This window comes from Polypterus senegalus, chromosome 4 (genome assembly GCF_016835505.1).
Source record: "Polypterus senegalus isolate Bchr_013 chromosome 4, ASM1683550v1, whole genome shotgun sequence".
Lineage (NCBI taxonomy): Eukaryota > Metazoa > Chordata > Cladistia > Polypteriformes > Polypteridae > Polypterus > Polypterus senegalus.
Window position 1 is genome coordinate 3,514,734 of NC_053157.1, and position 19,388 is coordinate 3,534,121.

At 46.7% G+C, this 19,388-nt stretch overlaps 1 protein-coding gene across 1 annotated transcript in view; it reads left to right on the plus strand.

The window, feature by feature from the left end:
* The window catches only part of LOC120528541 (protein phosphatase methylesterase 1-like), a 62,596-nt gene extending 46,794 nt beyond the window's left edge, over nt 1-15,802 (plus strand). The window contains exons 9-12 of the mRNA XM_039752722.1: nt 136-180; nt 4,866-4,930; nt 12,192-12,225; nt 15,280-15,802. Of these exons, the coding sequence (XP_039608656.1) occupies nt 136-180; nt 4,866-4,930; nt 12,192-12,225; nt 15,280-15,296 (161 nt within the window). The 3' untranslated portion in view covers nt 15,297-15,802. The remainder of the gene's footprint in view (nt 1-135; nt 181-4,865; nt 4,931-12,191; nt 12,226-15,279) is intronic.
* Nucleotides 15,803-19,388: the final 3,586 nt, after the last annotated feature.

The following is a 19,388-nucleotide window of genomic DNA, read 5'->3' on the forward strand; positions in this document are numbered from 1 at the left end:
TTCTTCAAATCTTAATCCCTCACTTACTGGCTGTTAATGGCACTGTATATGCTAAAGGTTGACTGTGCCCGGGCACTCCTGGCATTTGACTGTGCAGTGACTTACTTGTGCCTTCCTTATCTGTCCCTGTTGCAGGTATTGACCGTCTGGACCGAGATCTCACCATCGGTCAAATGCAGGGTGAGTACAGGTTTGTGTTTTCAGTGTACTGCACCATGGACTGCTGACTTATGGTGCCCCTTGTAAAACCCCAATTCCAGAAAAGTTGGCACAGAATTAAAAAAATACTAACAAAAACAACAAAGGAGCGATTTGTGTTTCGTCTTCACCCTGTGCTCACTTGGAAACGTTAAGGCTACACATTCTTTGACGGCCTTCCTTCTGAATGTCATTTTTTTTTAATACACTCATGTCAAGTCTCATGACTGCAACTCACCGCCGAGCACTTGGGAATGCCGAGCGTCTCCCGCTGTGTCAGTGCAACATTTCTACTTACTAAGCTGAAATCAAACCAACAAATCACCAGGACCAGATAATATTTACCCTCGAGTTCTTAAGGTGGTGGCTAGCGAGTTCAGATATAAACCCCTGACGCATATCTGTAGGAAGTCACTGCGTACTGGCGAGATTCCACTGGACTTGAAAATGGCAAATATCATCCCATTAAATAAAAAGGGTGACAGGGAAGATCAGAGCAAATAGAGGCCAGTAAGCTTAACATGAATCACAGGAAAATGAATGGAAGGAATTATTAAGGAGAAGATGGAGCAACACATGGCAAGGACAGGACAGTCAATGTGGGGTCAGAAGAGGGAGGTCGTGTTTTACTAACAGGCTGGAATTCTATGAGGAGGCAACAAAAAGATACGACCAGAGTGGAGCAGATGAGATTATTGATGTGGATTTTTAGAGAGCATTTGATGAGGTGCCACATGAGAGGGAGGGCATCAAACTAAAAGAAGTGGCAGTTCAGGGTGATGTTTTTAGATGGGTGCAGAATTGGCTCAGACACAGGAAGTGAAGGGTGATGGTGCGAGGAACCTCATCAGAACTGGCCGATGTTAAGAGTGGTGACCAGCAGAGGGCAGTGTTGGGCCACTACTGTTTTTATTATCCATCCATCCATTATCCAACCCGCTATATCCTAACTACAGGGTCACGGGGGTCTGCTGGAGCCAATCCCAGCCAGCACAAGGCACAAAGCAGGAAACAAACCCTGGGCAGGGCGCCAGCCCACCGCAGGTTTTTAATATCTATAAATGATTTAGATAGGAATATAAGGAAAAGCTGGTGAAGTTTGTAGATGATACCAGGATAGGTGGATTAGCAGATAATTTGAAAACCGACTTGGATGGCAGACATGCTTGGGAAGATTGGTGGCAGATGAAAGTTTATGTCAGTAAATGTAAAGAATTACACACAAGGAGTAAAAATACACAATGGCCGGTTGGAAAATCGAGAGTCCACCTTATGAGAAGGATTTAGGAGTCATAGTGGACTCTAAGCTATCGACTTCCAGATAAGTGTGCAGAAGACATTAAGAAAGCTAACAGAGTGTCAGGTTATATAGCGCCTTGACGTGTGGAGCACAAGTCACAGGAGGTTCTGCTCAACCTTTATAACACACTGGTGAGGCCTCATCTGGAGTCCTGTGTGCAGTTTGGGTCTCCAAAAAGGACATAACAGCACACGAGAAGGTCCAGAGAAGAGCAACCAGACTTACTATGGGGGGCTACAGGGGAGGAGTTATGAGGAAAGATGAGAAGAGCTGAGCCTTTAGAGTCTGAACAGAAGAAAACACAATTTAATGAAATGCAAAGTATGACACGTAGGAAGTCAAAATGGGAGCTCTGAATATCAAAAGTCCACCTTCTGTGAAGAATTTAGGAGTCGTAGAGGACTTGACACCATCGACTGGCAGACAAGCCATGAAGAAGGCTAACAGGATGTCAGGTTATATAGCGCCTTGACGTGTGGAGTACAAGTCACAGGAGGGTCTGCTCAAGCTTTATAACACACTGGTGAGGCCTCATCTGGAGTCCTGGGTGTAGTTTTGGTCTCCATAAGGACATAACAGCACAAGAGAAGGTCCAGAGAAGAGCGACCGGGCTGATTGAGGGCTACAGGGGAGGAGTGATGAAGATTAAAAGAGCTGAGCCTTTAGAGTGACTAGGAGGAGACCTGACTGGTGTTTAAAATGATGAAGGGAATTAGTGCAGCGGGTCGAGACGGTGGCTTTAAAATGAGTTCATCGAGAACACGGGGACACAGTTGGAAACTTGTGAAGAGTAAATTTCACACAAACATTAGGAAGTTTTTCTTTACATAAAGAACAACAGACACTTGGAATAAGTGACCAAGTAGTGTGGTGGACAGGAGGACTTGAGGGTCTTTCAAAACTCAACTTGATGTAAATAAGTGGACAGGACTGGCGAGCTTTGTTGGGCTGAATGGCCTGTCCTCGTCTCGAGTGTTCTAAGTGGGCACTGAAGACACAAGTCAGTTAAGTTTAGCGAGAGAAATCTCCCCCATTTATCAGTTGTGCAAGTCTTCAGTTGTACGGGGTCTTCATTGGCATATTTTATATTTCACAATGCGCCACACAGGTCAGGACCACCAATCTCATACCTGCACAGAATATGGAAAATGCAGGGACATCCTTGGAAAAGATGGTCGCTGGCTCCTAAATGTGTCCGTATCCATCTGCACTAATGGTGCCTCCGATGACGACCCCCCAATACCGTGACAGACGTTGGCTTTTGGGCCTGAAAATGATAACACTTTGGGTGATCCTTCTCCTTTTTTGGCACAGGGTACACCGTTTGAAATGTTGACTCGTCGGCCCACCAAAGTGAACTCGGCTGCGCTGTTGTTCTCCTCAGCCGAGGCCAGCGAGGCCAGCAGCGCCCTGGACTGTGCGGATGTGCGGCTTCTGCTTTGCCCTGCGCCTGCCTGTTAAAGCCCATTGAGGTGTTCCTTGTGTGATTTTTGGGCTAAACGGGAAATACGCGGTGAATGACGTTGACTCACAAAGCGCTTCCAAAGTTTTCCCAAGTCCACGTCATGACAGCCATTGCAGACGCGTGACATCTGAGGGAGTGAAGATCACACACATTCACAAGTGGTTGTCAGCTTTGCCCTTTACGCACTGAGATCTGACCAAATTCCTTCAATCTTTGCGGGTGAAATACCCAGAATCCTACAGATGTGACTCTGGGGGGCACGAACGTTGTTGGATTATTTGCTGACGTGTCTGTTGTTAAATTGGCGAGCCTTGACCCGTCTTGAAGGACTCGACCTGTTCATAGGGTTCTTGTAAATGAGAACACGACGTCACCTGTGTCACATCGCCTTGTCATTTCAACTTGTCACATCCTCATTAGTCCTAACCCACCACTGGCCCAACTCTTTTGGAACATCACTTTTAAAATAAACGTGTACTGAACTTCCTGACTTGCTAACTGGTTTGCGGAACATGGACGCCATCCAGTGATCTGAGATGAAGACAGGACTCCCAAATCCCAATCCGCTGCTCCCACATGAGGCACATGACCTGCATTGTGAGGGAGCGTCAGTTAGGGCACTGCGGCCATGTGGTGCGATTACCCGAGGGTGATCCTCATAGTTGAGGGGCTGAGCAGCTGGACCAGGCCAAGGGGATCTCCATGTAACACCTGGCTGCAGCAGAAACAGGGTGGCAGTGGACTGCGTGTCTGCCTGCCAGGGTCCCGAGCTGTTTTGTCGTGTGGTGGGTTTGGCGATTGGCTGTGCCAGTGCCTGCTCCCCAGCCAAACCTGACCTGACCTGAAGACGTCCTGAATCCACTGTGGGGCTCGTCAGGTCTGAAGGTGGTGTCCATGCATGTTCCAGTTGCCCATTATTGAGAGGCCGATCAGCTGGACCAGGCCAAGGGGATGCCCATGTAGCTAGCACCTGGCTGCAGCAGATAGAGGGTGGCAGTGGACTGCGTGTCTGCCTGCCAAGGTCCTGAGCTGTTTTGTCATGTGGTGGGCGCGGTGATGCCCTGTGCCAGTGCCTGCTCCCCAACCTGACCTGAATCTCCAAAAAAGCAATGCTTAGGACAAACATGACATACTGTACCTCGTCTTTAGACTGTTTGGGTCGGAATACAAATCCAAACCCAGTTACAAATCACCCAGTCTAGTTTTTATTATTCCATGCTGTCCCAACTTTTTTTTTTTTTTTTTTGGTTATAGATTCCAGCTCTATTGTTTCCATAAAACAATAGTTTATCGTATCTTGCTGGTGCTCCTTTTCCTGGGGTAAGGACACGTTTTGCATTCGCTTGTCTGAATTTCCACATCGATGAAACGAGTAGGCGGGGCAGAAGTACCCTCAAAACAAAACCAAGCACATGACTCTCAAAGCTGACTGTGATTTGGTCTTTTGACAGGAAGCCACGCCCCCATAGGTGGGGTGAGAGGTTATTACAGGAGGAGACAAACGCTTGGCTGTCGTGCACAGGTGGTCTTCATTTAAAATGGCTGAATCTCATAATGTGGGTGATTTTCAATATTTTGTTCAAAAAATGACACGTAGACGCTACTCTACAATACGTGTGCGATCGATACTTGACAACGGTCTTAGCTTGAAAAATGGATGTGATTGTTACGTCTTTAAGTGTTTCCTCCGTGTCCCATAGTCTTCATTTTAAAGCATCAGTATGGAGAAGATATTTTTTTATTAATTTATGGAAAGTCCTTAACTTTAGAACACACTTTCACGTGGTAAATGCATGCAGTGGTGTGCAAAAGTTTGGGCCCCCTTGCTTAAAATGTCTGTTTAGTGTGAATAGTCAAGTGAGCAACTTGGCTTTACAAACGTGTCCTTCTGCTTTGTTCCAGGAAAGTTTATGATGCAGGTGCTGCCCCCCTGTGGACACGCAGTGCACGAGGACACCCCTGACAAGGTAAGTCTCTCTCCCTGTCCCGTTTCGTTTCATCTTTTGGGTGGAATAGTAGCACAAGGTTAGCTTTGCTGCCTCACTGACTCCAAACCCCACCACTACCTCTGAGCGATTTTGTTTTCTTTCCCAGGTACTCCTGTTTTCCTTCCAAATCCCAAAGATAAGTGTGCTTGGTTAACGGGCAATTCCAAGTGGGTCCTGCGACAGACTGCTGGCACCCACTCACCACTCGTGTGGTTTAAGCATTGTTCAGCCTGGCAAATTTCACGTTTTCATGTGTTATGTTTTAAACCGCCAGCACGGTGGCGCAGTGGGTAGCTCTGCTGCCTCGCAGTTAGGAGAACTCGGTTTGCTTCCCTGGTCCTCCCTGCGTGGAGTTTGCATGTTCTCCCCATGTCTGTGTGGGTTTCCTCCCACAGTCCAAAGACATGCAGGTTAGGTGCATTGGCAATTCTAAATTGTCCCTAGTGTGTGCTTGGTGTGTGTGTGTGTGCCCTGTGGTGAGTTGGCACCCTGCCCGGGGTTTGTTTCCTGCCTTGCACCCTGTGTTGGCTGGGATTGGCTCCAGCAGACCCCCGTGACCCTGTAGTTAGGATATAGCAGGTTGGATAATGGATGGATGGATGTTTTAAACCAGGTTTGTCCCCTGGCTGACATTCAAATTCTTGTTTTATTTGTATTTGTTACTGTTTCTTTTGTTTATGATTTACTTTATTCCTTCCATTTTATGTATCTGTCCTCATGCCTTTGTTTGCTGCACTTTGTGTTTTCTGGGTTGTTCCCCAAGAGACTTCATTTTATAAAGATTTGTTACTAGCCAGGGTTTAATGGTGACATCCCCCTCTAGTGGCCGTGACGGGAAGTGTTTGGGATTATGTGCTTGGGACTCTGTGTCTCTGTTATGTTCCTTGTGTTTTGTGGGTGCTGCCCCAAGAGGCGGGGCCACCTGCCACTCACCACCAGGAACTGCCCACTCAGAGCCCCACTATAAATCCAGAGGGCCTTCCACAGTTCTTGGTGGTTTAATTGTGAATGTGCTCCGGTGTTCTTGTGCCTTTTTCTGTGTTTTTTTGTAAAAGTCTGGATTTTCAACTTGTTTTGTGCATTTTTGACTGTGCCTTGGGTTGCAGGGAGTTCCAGTTTGCCTTGCGTGTTCTACATATATTTACAAAACTTTTTGTGAAAATACACCTTTTATTTTATCAACCTCTGTCTTGGCCCTTTGGGGTTCTAGATGGCATATTTTGGCAGTGTTTTTGGAACTGTGCTTTCAAACCCAAGCAACTTCATGACATTGTGGCTCTTATTGGAAGTACTTTGGGACCCTCTAGTGCTTGGCACTCCTAATTTTCGACAGCTGTATTTGTGCCCCTGTTGTGTTCCTTGTGTTTTGTAAGTGCTGCCCCAAGAGGCGGGGCCACCTGCCCATCATTGCTATGAAGGCGGGACCACCTGCCCCTCATCCCGATTAAGGCGGGGCCACCTGCCCCTCATCCCCATGAAGGCGGGGCCACCTGCCCCTCATCGCTATGAAGGCGGGGCCACCTCCCCCTTGTCCCTATGAAGGCGGGGCCACCTCCCCCTTGTCCCTATGAAAGTGGGGCCACCTCCCCCTCATCACCATGAAGGCGGGGCCACCTCCCCCCATTGCTATGAAGGTGGGACCACCTCCCCCTCGTTCCTATGAAGGCGGGGCCACCTTCCCCTTGTTCCTATGAAGGCGGGGCCACCTCCCCCATATCCCTATGAAGGCGGGGCCACCTCCCCCTCGTCCCTATGAAGGCGGGGCCACCTCCCCCTCGTCCCTATGAAGGCGGGGCCACCTCCCCCTCGTCCCTATGAAGGGGGCCACCTCCCCCTCGTCCCTATGAAGGCGGGGCCACCTCCCCCTCGTCCCTATGAAGGCGGGGCCACCTCCCCCTCGTTCCTATGAAGGCGGGGCCACCTCCCCCTTGTCTCTATAAGTTCTCTTTCTGGATTCTGTTTCAGGCCACACAGCATTTTGCCTTTTTGTGCTCCACTGCAGTTTGTTCTTTTGAGAAATTATTTATTTTTTATTTAATTAAGACCCCGTGTTTCCCTTTATTAGTTGCTGGGGTGTGATGGTAATTCCACCCCCCCAAAGTGGACATCATTGGAAGTTTTTTACGTCCTCTCCACATGTCCCCATGACGGCTGTCACACATCAGCTCACTGGACCGGACCTTTTAGTCTTGTAGTCTCATTCCCCCCACCTTCTGTTTTATATTCCTCATATATCTTTCCACTGGCACAGATTATCAGAAGTTTTTTAAATATGTATCTCTCTGCCATGATATTTAGCTTTGCGTATCTTTTAAACCCGACGACTCCGAGACCGAACGTCTGAATGCCATCAAAGTCAGGATGGGTTATCAGGGACGGCTGCCGTCTCGGCTGGAAAAGATCCTTCCTGGTCCTCGCAAGGAGTCGCCATAGAAGGACCAGGATGGACAAACATCCCAGCTGGTACCTTAATAGAAAGGCAAAGAGAGGCTACTTCCCAGGGTCCGAGGGGTTGGGGGGCTGCATCCTACTGGTGGAACTCCCGATACGGACAACCGATGGACGGGCCTGTTGGGGTGCTTGGGTGAGCTGCAGGAGAACGCTGCCCCTACTCTGTGGGGGTCTTCTGTGTGACCCGGATATGCTACCATCACAAAACGCTCTGGCGCTGGAAACGTCACAGGTCTGAAATAAAAGAAGGAGTCGGCACTGGGAGGAAGAGGATGAAGCTGACCAGGAGGGGCAGACGGAGAAGGAGGGAGCTTGGGATTGTCTTTTACGTGTGATCCTTTGGCTGGGGTCTTCTGTTTCTGTTTTATTACTCTATTTGAACCCGTGACTGTGCTGGGGGGCTCGACAGCACCCCCTACTGGTTACAGGTGATCATTACTGAGTGCCTCGCTGTTGGCAGCTCTACTCCGAGGATGAGGCAGATGACTGGACGTTCATAGTCTTCTATTCCGTCACAGTTGTCACTTCTCTAGGGCTCTCTAAGCTCTGCAGGCAGGTCCTTTGTCCCCATGGCTTGGTTTTTGCTCACCTGGTGGACCTTTTAAAGTCCGGTGTGTGCCTTCCCTCATCGGCCCCGTCGACTGAATTGACCAGAGGTGGACGGCAAACATCTCAGTGAGGATCAACAGAGCCAAAGTGAAGGGTCTGATGACGTGACAGGCGATGCCACCTTTCAGCTTTCTGTTTTTAATACAATTGCAAAAAAAAAAAAATGTTGCTTGATGTGGAAAGAAAATTGAATTGAAGCGATTTTAGCACAAAATGTGAAAAAGTGACTGGAAAACGGGACTCGTCGTCCCTATCCGGAAAGGGAAGGGTGGTCGCCTGGAATGCAGCAAATACAGGGGGGGTAACACTGCCCTCGGTGCCGGGTAAGGGTCTCGCTAGGGTCGTCCGTGATCACCTGCTCAACTGCCAGCGACTGGCGCAGTCTGGTTTTACAATACAATACAATTTATTTATGTAGAGCCCAAAATCACACAAGGAGGGCCGCAGTGGACTTTAACGGGCCCTCCTGCCTCTTCACAGCCCCCCAGGATTTCACTCTCAAAGAAGACAAGGAAAACCCTAGTAGGGAAAAACTTGGAAGAAACCTCGGGAAGGGCAATTCAAAGAGAGACCCCTTTCCAGGTAGGCAGTGGGGGTCAAAAAGAAAAAGGGGGTCCGTACAACACAACACACAGAACAGAACACAAGTCATCCTCAATACAATAGAAAAATAAAAATCTTACGAGTATGGAGCAGAATTCAACAGTAGATGATATCCCATAATAGGATTTGTTCAAAGTCCTGGAGACCTCGGCCATCAAGCCGCCTCCCCCCTATTGGCCATTCCACAGTTGAGACAGTGCTGGGCCAGCCAATCGGATGAAAGGACCCTTCTACCTGGCGATTCCTGTGATCCTCCATCAGAGATGACTTTACCTTAGGCAGGCAGGTGGGCATGGGCACCAAGGTGGCACGTTTGAGTAATGAGAAGAGAAACAAGAGGTGAGGGTTAGTAACAAATTCTAACTGTCATGTTCCTTCTGTTTTAGTGCTAATGACTGACAACTGAGATGCAGTCTGCACAGTTGATCAGCAGCTCTAGTCAGGGTGTGCTAAACTGAAGTGGTGAGTCTTTGAAAGCTGAGACCAAAGGGGCATCTCTTATAATAGCAGGCAGACCACTCGACAGTTTAGGGGGGTCCTGTAACTTAAAGCTCGACCTCCTGCTGTTATTTTATTGATCCTTGGAATCCTAAGCAGCCCGGCATCTTGAGATCTTAATGTGCGCTCAGGTTTGTAAGTCATGAGAAGTTCAGACAAGTAAGCCGGACCTCAGCCATTTAAGGCTTTTTTAACAGGAGGACGCCTAAGAAGTCAACCATCGACCGCATCCTGGTGCTGAGGATTGTCATGGAGTGCAAACGCGAATATCGGCAGAGTTTCTTGGCAGCCTTTGTCGATTTTCGTAAAGGGTTGGGCTCAGTTGATCGAGCTGCCCTGTTGGACGTCCTCAGACTTTGCGGTATCCCCCACGCCCCCAGCCTGAGGTTGCTGGATATCCTGTCCACTGGTACTGGGAGTGCTGTGCAGAGTGGAGGAGGCAGACCCTCTGTGTTTTTTTTCCCAGTTGATCCTGTGGTCCGTCACCGGTGTGTTCAGACTGGGCGCTGGGCAGGGTCGTGGGGTCCAGCGTCTGTGGGCCATCTGTTGGTGAAGAGAGACTCACTGATGATGCTGTGATCTTCGTGGAGTCAATGGAGGCTCTGATCGGGGGTCTCGAGAGACTGAGTGAGGGTCCTGATAAAAACCAGTGAGCCAGGCCTTTAATGACCTCTTGGGCACGGCCATCAGCAGTGTGTCTGTCTGTCTGCACAGAGAGTGTCGACCTCGTCATCGAGAGGTTTACTGACCCCGGCGGTGACATTCATGTGACTCTGGTGACTCTTCCTATGAAGTCAGTAGACGGATTGAGAGAGCATGGGGGGGGATCATGAGGTCACTGGACAGGGGTGTGTGGTGCTCCCCGTATCTCTGCCAAAGGACGAAGGTCCAAGTCTTTAGAGTCCTGGTGCTCCCTCTTTGTGAGACATGGACGCCATCCAGTGACCTGAGACGAACACTCGACCCCTTCTTGTGTGTCCCTTCAGAGAATCCTTGGGCACCGCTGCTCAGACTTTGTGTTGTTCACAGAGTCCCAAATGAGGCACATGACCTGCATTGTGACGGAGCGTCGGTTACGGCACTACGGCCATGTGGCACGATTACCCGAGGGTGATCCGGCTGCCAGGACCCTCTTTGTTGTGGACCAGACCAAGGGGACGCCCATGTTAACACCTGGCTGCAGCCGGTGGAGGGTGGCAGTGGACCACATGTTAGCCTGGGGAGGGTCCCGAGCTGTTTCGCTGTGTGGTGGGTGCGGTGACCCGCTGTACCAGTGCCTGCTCCCCAGCCTGACCTGAGCTGATGACGTCCTGAATCCACTGCGGGGCTCGTTGGGTCAGAAGACGCTCTGAAGGTGGTCTCCAAGTGCGTTCCAGCTGCCCACCTCCCCACGTTGCTGAGGCTTTGGTTTTCTCACCAGGCTTGTCGTTCATTTCTGTGCTCCTCTCTCCTGCTCTCTTGTGTGTCCGTTGCACTTCGGCCATCGTGTGTTGTTTTTCAGTAAAGTGTATTTGGTTTGTCATCTTTTTTAGGTTGCACGTTTTTGTTATTTTTGTATTTTTTAAATCTATCTTTTGTTACAAAGCTCTTTGTAGTACTCGGGCAGTTTGACTTTTTATTTTCTTGCGATATACTTTTGACTTTTGAAATGTGAACACTGTGGACAGGTTTATTTAGCGCCAGTCTGGTTTACTTTGGCCAGGGGTTTTAGCAGATTCCCCCCCTTTACCTTTTTTTATTTTTAGGCTTCTGGCCTCTTTTAGTCCTTTGTAGGCACAGAGTCGTCGCAGGTCATCACAGTGCCATCCCTCACCCGTCTGCTGTCTCTGTTTTTCGTTGTAGGTGGCAGAGGCGCTGGCGGGCTTTATGATCCGACAAAAGTTTGCGGAGGCAAAGAGCAGCAACCAAAGGTGGGCACTCATTGTGTACAAGGAAAGGAGTTGGCAGTGAGACTGGCCTGTCAAGACCGTGACTACCACACAGCGTATAGCGCCCTTCACAGTCAGGCCTTGCCCACGCGTACCCAGGTTTTGTTTTGTGTTTTTTGTTTTTTTTAATGGGAGCTTTCCTCCTTTATTTATTTCTTTTTTTTAAAAGTCCACTCCACACGCACACCGCCTTTTAAAAAATCTCCATCCACATGAAAACACAAAAGTCTGCAGAGATAACAAAGGGCAGGTCATTAGCTTGATGTCCATCACCCTTTAAGATTCAAATGTGTGACAGCAGATGGCGCTATACTGGCGCTTAACCCGACACAGACAACAACAACAACAACCTTTATTTCTGTCGCACATTGTCATACAAACAATGGAGCTCAAAGTGCTTTACATGACAAAGAAAGAGAAAAAAGACCAAATAAATCATTCAAATTAGGGAACACTAATTAACAAAGAAAAAAAGTCAGGAGGACAGACAGACACGGGAGGCACCAATAAACACACAAATGTCCTTTATTTATTTTTCGTTCGTGTGGAACGTCTCCCCCATTCCCATAATTCTTAGTCCCCTTCTCTTCTCTCTGTCTCCACCACTCGTCTCCAGCAGGCTTCATCCACTGCCACCCGACTCTGGCTCCCCGAGTACTGTCCGCAGGTCACCCCGAAGTGCTCCTGGTGCTCGGTGACCTACTACTGGCAGCACTTGCAGGTGTGGAGGAAGAACTGCCCACACGGGCTCAGGAACAGCTGCAGTGCCCCCTGGCGGCGCCTCTGGATCCAGACAGGGCTTTAACAAACTCCAATTCCCAGAAAGCCCTGCAGGAGTCCGAGGTACCACTGCCATCCAGCATTGCGGGGGAGGTGATGCTCTATCCACACTTGCTCTCCCGGTCCTTCCAAGGCAGAGGCGTCCCAGCCGGACAACGGCCCCAGCCATCCATGACAGATAATCGATAAATGAACACTCGTAATCACGGGGGGCTTGTGTGTTAAGAGGAAAAACCTCTCTGTTCTGTTCAAATAATCGGCTTCCTGTGAAGTGACTGGATAAACTTGACTGCCGTAAAACAAGCCCTGCTTTGTCCATCCATGAGCGACTTTCACCGACATCAATAACCTCTGTTCTGTTCTTTCTGCAGCTCCTCCTATCCCTACATGAGGTGAAGCCCCGAGGTAAGCAACGTGTGTGTCTGCAGGCGAACGCAGCGTCCGGCGCTCGGTGTGCTCAAGGCAGCTCTCCTCTTAAGAGGCAGCCCATCCACTTTATTGTTTGTTACCAGCAGCTTAAATTACAGTTTTTGTTATGTGCAGCGCCATCTAGTGGTTTTATATTCTCAAATTTATATTAAGTAGTTTTGAGGAGCGCCATCTAGTGGTGTTATATTCTCATTTATATTGAGTAGTTATGGTGAGCACCATCTAGTGGTGCTGATGTCTCATCTTTATATTTAGTAGTTATGAAAAGCGCCCTCTAATAAGATTATTCTGTCAAGTTTATGACTGGTTGTTCTAGTGAGAGCCATGTAGGGGTGTTGATGTCTCATCTATATGTTTAGCAGTTACAGTGAGCGCCATCTGGTGGTATTATTCCCTCATATGTATGACTGGTTGTTATGCTGAGCGCCGTCTAGTGATGTTATGTCCACGGGTTCATGTTTTTTTTAATGATGGTGGACGCCCTCTGGTGATGTTATTCCACCAGGTTTAATTTCTGGTTGTTATGGTGAGCACCCTCTAGTGGTGTTATTCCCTCATATGTATGACTGGTTGTTATGGTGAGTGCCCTCTTACCACTTGGTAGTCATTTCACTTTCTCAGCTCATACCATTTGATAGAATTTGTGACCAGAGCTGCACATAACAAAGCTTACCAATCTTTCATGTATTTATTTACTTTTGGAATATTGTCTCTAAATATAAATGTTAATAATATTTTGTGCATTTCTATTTGTGCTCATATTTGCTGCAAAAGGTAATATTAATTCCTAAAAAACACAATTTACCATGACATTGCTCAGTCCTCGTTGTAAGTTGCACTGCTTTTTTAATTATAGCGAAGCTACAGATTTCCTGGACACGGGTATAACGGTTGGGGTGCCCATATAATTAGATATTAACACAAAACATGGGCGGAGTGGTGGCTCTGAGGCTAAGGATCTGCTCTAGTATCCTAAAGGTTGTCGGTTTGAATCCCCGTTACTGCCAAAAGAGATCCTACACAGCTGGGCTCTTGAGCAGGGCCCTTAACCTTCAATTGCCCTAAGGGCGCTGTACGATAGCTGGCCCTGCGCTCCGACCCCAAGTAATTTCTTCAGGATTAATAAAGTTTAAAAAAAAAAAAAAGGTCCAAGAATAAAATGCAACTTTTCAATCTTTCCGTTTTGCTCCCGCCTCCCGGTCCTATCTATGTGTGGCCGCAGGCGCTCCGCCAGAAGTCAGCTTTATACATGACGCGCTCGCGGCGAAAATGACGTCAGACGTAGAGACACACCCCCGGGCGTGGCTGGCACTCGCGGGGTTTTTGAGGCGCTCCGCACGCAGAGATTTGCCCAATTAGGTGGCGCGGAGGAGAATTTCAAGGTGAAGCTGGTTACGCGGGTGCGAGAATGACGAACTATCTGGGCTAAACATGACGCTGTGGGTCATCCAAACGCAAAGAAGACAAGCGAAAACATTTGAAGGAATATTTAGGACAAAATTCAATAAATAAATGCGCAAATAAAAACTGCATGAAATGTGAGCATAAAATAAATGCCACTGGCGCCCTGCCCGGGGTTTGTTTCCTGCCTTGCGCACCTGTTTTGGCCGTAGTAACCCTGTAGTTAGGATATGGCGGGTTGGACAATGGATGAATGGATGGATGGATATTCTTTCATATGTAGGTCCCCCACTTACAACAATATTACACTCGCACTTCCTTTGCTGCTGCTTTGGATCAAAAGGTCTAACCCTAACCCTTCTCCTTTTCTTCCTCTTAAAGTCCATAACAGGAGGCACAACTTTTCCTCCATCGGCAAAGTTGCTGTGACTTTATTAGCTATGCGACATCGGCCAGACACTGTCACTCACTGGACGCGCCGATCGACATATGTTTTGGTCCTCGCTGCGGATCGTGTGGTGATTCAGTCAATACCTTTATGTTGGTCGCAATGTCAAAGTCAAAGTGAACTTTAATGAAGTACAGCGCGTGGTTTCTTAACCTTTGGCCACTGGCAGAACATTAACACTTAATAGTCTGGAAATGCGTCTTAAAAAATAAAGGTAATATATTACAGTCCAAACCTTCACATACAGAAAGCAGCGCATCAAAGCTGTATAACTTACGTGAAATAAAGTAACATTAGTTAGGAGTTACCTTGGTTCAAAGCCTAAAGACTTGAACACGAGAAAGGCGCAATAAATAGTTTATTATTGTTATTAATGATTTGCTGACACTTAACAGTACATGGATATTTCAATAGAAGAAAGCAGACACTCACTCATTAATGTGACAGGAAAAATGATTTAATAACTCAGTTGACGCATGAGCAACTGCTGTGTTCATAGAGCTATTCCGGACCTTGTGCAGAATTTTCTGAAATGATTACTTCAAGAGGAAAACAAAGAAATACGTTAGCACATCGAGTACAACTCCAGCCGTAACTCACCCACATCATCTAACCAAGCAGACGAGGATGTTTAACGGTACGTGTGCGCCTATAAAAGCCGAACCCAGACTTTGCATGTTCACGCCCGACTTGAGCTTCATTCCCTCCCCATTTCGAGTCCCACCGCGCGGGCTGCGCGCCTGCGTCACGTGGTCAGTACAAAGCCGGCTTCACTAGACGGCGAGCTGAATGGGAACAGCGGAGTTAACGGCGCGTGCGCGCACAGCGGACAATCAATTCGCTGCCCCCACTACCTTCTCGGCACCTACAAGCCCCATAGACCCCGCTATAGACATGAGCTGATGCTGCAAACTGCATTTTAAAGTGACACGAAAATCGCACGCCGTAGTGAAACGGATTGGTTTTTTATTTAAATGATGACTCGATAAACCACGCCAGACTGAAACTCTTTACATTTCAAAATGGTTAACACGTTGCCACGATTAATCTTCTGTAGTCCCTGCTTAATGTTGGCATGTGAATGTCGCCCGATTCTTCATTGCTCTTGTAATGGCCACCATTCTGACTTTGCTTGTCAAGTTGTCTCTAATTTCTTTTTTTTTTTTTCTTTTTTAAACTAGGATCGCAGCGACATTGACAGAAGTGGAGGCACCCTAAAACAGTCATTTTCATCATTTCCACTTTTTTTTTGTTTATACCCCTCATCACTTTACTGTGCGTTGGCACTGCCCCGAAGCACATGGCAGGAAACCTGCGGGCACCGCTTCATGTTGCGCATCGGAACGCTTACAGCTACAATAGAGCGCTAGAGCTTACGGTTAGCGGGGATGACGTTTGCACGTTTAAATAAATGTGTTAAAATGAAGAAACACCTCTGGGCTTCTGGTGGTTTTGTTTTTATCAGCACTTTGGGGTGAGAAGCCATCGAGTGTCATTTCTGTGTCGTTCCAGAGTCTCACGACTGGACATTACTCCCAGTTAGCTCTGGCTGATAATCAAGAGTGTTAGTAAGAAATCCAGTTGACGTCCCACAGCAGGTGAGACGCACAAAGTATGGCAGCAACAAGGCCCATCATCTCAACTCGACTCATTCTGCTCAAATCCCACAAAGATATGGAGGGCACTTGCAGAAAGCCAAGCAGAGAATCGGATTCGGATCAAAGGAGTGTTCTCGTTCAAATGTCTTTGCTATGTTATTTGTGGGAATCGTATTGTCTTGTGCCATGATAAATATGAACATGTGGGGGGTTGAGTCACCTTAAAATGGTGTTATTAATGCTAAATACCCACATATTACTGGCAGGACTGGTAGCAACGATGTTAGCAATAACACTGAGTATCCAGAAGGTGGCAGACTGGCTACATACACAGTGTCATAGTTCACCTTAATAAAAGAACAAGTGTCAGTGTATCCATCTGGGTTACTATGGCTGTCACTCCAACAGATGACGCATTATTAACATTTGTAATAATACGCATTGCATTTGTTATTCCAACAGACGGCACATCGCATCACAAACATTAACCCTGCTTTCATGAATCCCATACAAAAATAGCATATGAAAGAAACTCATGCGTTGCATTTTCCATTCCGACAGATGTCGTATCACACACATTAGTAGTAGTAGTAAGATAATGCACTGCTTAGACGAGAGAAATTTGCACTACATCTGTCATTTCAACAGCTGGTGCATCACAAACATTTGTAGTCATTTTATTACTATTTGCTCCAATTATGTTAGGAGATGCAAATTTCCTTTTCATGTTCGCCAAAACACGCAAGGTTTTCTGTATGTGCATCCACACCATTTGAAAACTTGACGTAGTGCCTCCCCAGTCAGCTAATGGCTTCCAGCACAGAAGGCATGACCGAGATATTCCTGACCTGTTGACCAGTTCGCTCAGAAAAGACGGCCGGCAGCAGATATCAACTTACGAAAAACCAAAAAAGTGGTGTGTGAAGCAAATTGCAGAAGTCAATTATGTGAAAGGAAGAAGAAAGGCAGTTGCGGCATCTGCTTACCGTCAAGCACTTACAGCATGGCAATCTGCTGGTCCTTGCAAACGACTTGGGCTAGAACCTCAAACTTGGTCTTCATCAAAAGTTTATGTATGACCCGTTATGTTCTGGAATGTCCAAAAAAATAAAGTTCTGGCGATCACAGAAAAGAACAATCAACAAAATGACAAGCCAGAAGGAAAAGCAGCGCCATCTGCTGAGCATCTTAAAGGTGAGCAGAAAAGCTTATTGTACTAAATTGATCCTCATTTGATAATTCACACTACCATATACAGCAAGTATTGTGCTCACCATCAGTCTTGACAAAGAACTCCATAATAGGAAAAAGTTTGTCAAGTTTCTTGTTTGTCTTAATTAAAAACAAAGCAGTGTCTTGCTAAAATGGGAAAGTTCCACTTGCTGTACATGGGCCATCTTTATTTGCGGACCGGAGGTCCACACGTTTCCTAGTTAATAAATAAATGGAGTTGCAGGGCAGGGTTTGTTGTTTTTTTTACATTGACAGCTTACATTATAATTAATTTCTTTATATATCTCATTATTATACGTTCTTCAGACGTTTACTGGGGTCAAGGGAAAGGAACAAAGTAGGACAGGGATTTATTCAGCCCAAAGAACTATTTCTTACACATAGTCTCCTCTCTTAAGGTGAGGGGTCTTATGCGACCCCATATCACGGCACTTCGGCAGTGCAGTCCCATATATTGTACATCAGTTTCATTCTTGGTGTCAACGTCTGATGACCAACTCATGTTGGCCGCTTGATTCAACTAACGGTTGGTTCAGTGTCACTTTGTTCTAATGCTGGCTTTACAGCTTCTCCTTAACACGCCATTGTGTGTTTTGGTTGAAGGCTCCGCCTCACTCGTGAATAATTGATGTGTTAACCTTGCGTGGCAAAACTACAAAAGCATATTAGGGCCACGGTGATGAAAAAAAGAAAATAAGGACATGGTGAAGAAATAAAGTCAGCATGTGGAGTGTATTCTTGACATTTCCTCTTTATTCTCGACACTTCTGTCCAGATTAAAGTCGACATGTTGACTTTATTCGAGTAGTTTATTTTGTCATTAAAGGAGAACGTTGCAAACTTCATCTTAAAATCAATGTTTAATTTACAAGATTTTCTCAAACCCTGTCACAAGTAATGTAGCACATTAAATGCTTTGTGTTAAGTGTTCCCTGACCCAGTTGTGAATCGCTCGCTACGTGTTTCTGAAACGGACTTCCTTAGAGGAGGCGCAGGCAGCGATCACCACACACAATACATTCATTTTCTATAACTGCTCTCTGAACATTTACAATGCTAAGATAAAGACTTGATATTTTCATGATGAAATGCATTAAATTATGTTTCAAACATGCAGGGGCACGGCGGTATGGAGGTTTCACTGCTGCCTCGCAGCAAGGGGGTCCCGGGTGTTCCCTGCCTTGAGTTTGCATGTTTTTCTGGTGGGTTTACTCGGCGTGCTTCAGTTTCCTTCCAAAGTCACGTGGGATGTGTGGTTTTCTTTTGCTCAATTGCCCCCTGGTGTGTACGTGTTGCTCTTATTCACCCTGTGATGAGCTGGCGGGGCACCCCGTTTAGGAATTGTTCCTGCCTCGCACACGATGCTTGCTGGGATGGGCACAACCCTGAATGGATGGCATAATTAAACATGTATAACGAAGATTTTTTAAAGTCCCACACACTAAGTTTATAGCCAGTTTGACTTTCACAAAGACGTTTATCTTATGGTGATTGGTAAAGAAAAAAGGAAGGATAAGAATTGGGGTTTTGGTACGTCAGATAGAGACAGCACTCCTGCAATAAAGAAAGCCCGCTCAGAAGAACATCCATTGACTTCTGTGTTCGTGTCTCTGACCACCAGCTCACAAACTCAACATTTACACAATATTGCAGTTAATCCCGTGAGATACCCAGTCACACATCCAGCTTTCTGGAGCCTCATCACACCTGCCATAAAGGTTCTCTGCACTGAACATACACCTGGGGACCCCTTACTGCAAGGAAGGCACTACCACCACCACGCCCGCATGTTTAATACACGTTTTAATGCATTTCATCTTGAAAATGATAAAGTATTTATCTTAGCATTCTAAATGTGAAGTGAATGTATTGTGTGTGGCAATCGCTGCCTGTGACTTCTTTCAGGAAGTCCGTTTCAGAAGCACAAAGCGATTCACAACTGGGCTGGGAAACACTTAATACAAAGCATTTAATGTGCTACATTAGTTATGAGGGGGTTTGAGAAAATCTAGGAAATTAAACATCTCTCTCTCTATTATAAAAAAAAAAATCTTGATGAGACTTTTTTCCTGTGACAAGACGTGATCTTTAGAAGAGTCTCTTCTAAAGATCACATCTCGTCACAGGAAAAAAGTCTCGTCAAGATACAGAGAGACACTTTCACATCCTGTGAGACGGACAGGTTACATCATAATTACAACCTTTGGAAGCAAGTCCCGTGATACACATGCAGAGCAGGTTAGAAATAATGGGAAAAAAATGAGAATAAAGATTGCATAAGTGCAAACAACCGGAAAATATTACTTGGTGAAATAATGGAACAGCAAAAAGAGATCGAATCGTGTTTGAGGATGTCTGCGGGACAAGAGAGACAAGGCAGTGAGACAAAAGGACGGGTGCTGTAAAGACTTTTAAACGTTCAAAGCACCATGCGAGATGCAGATCACGCGGCACGGCAG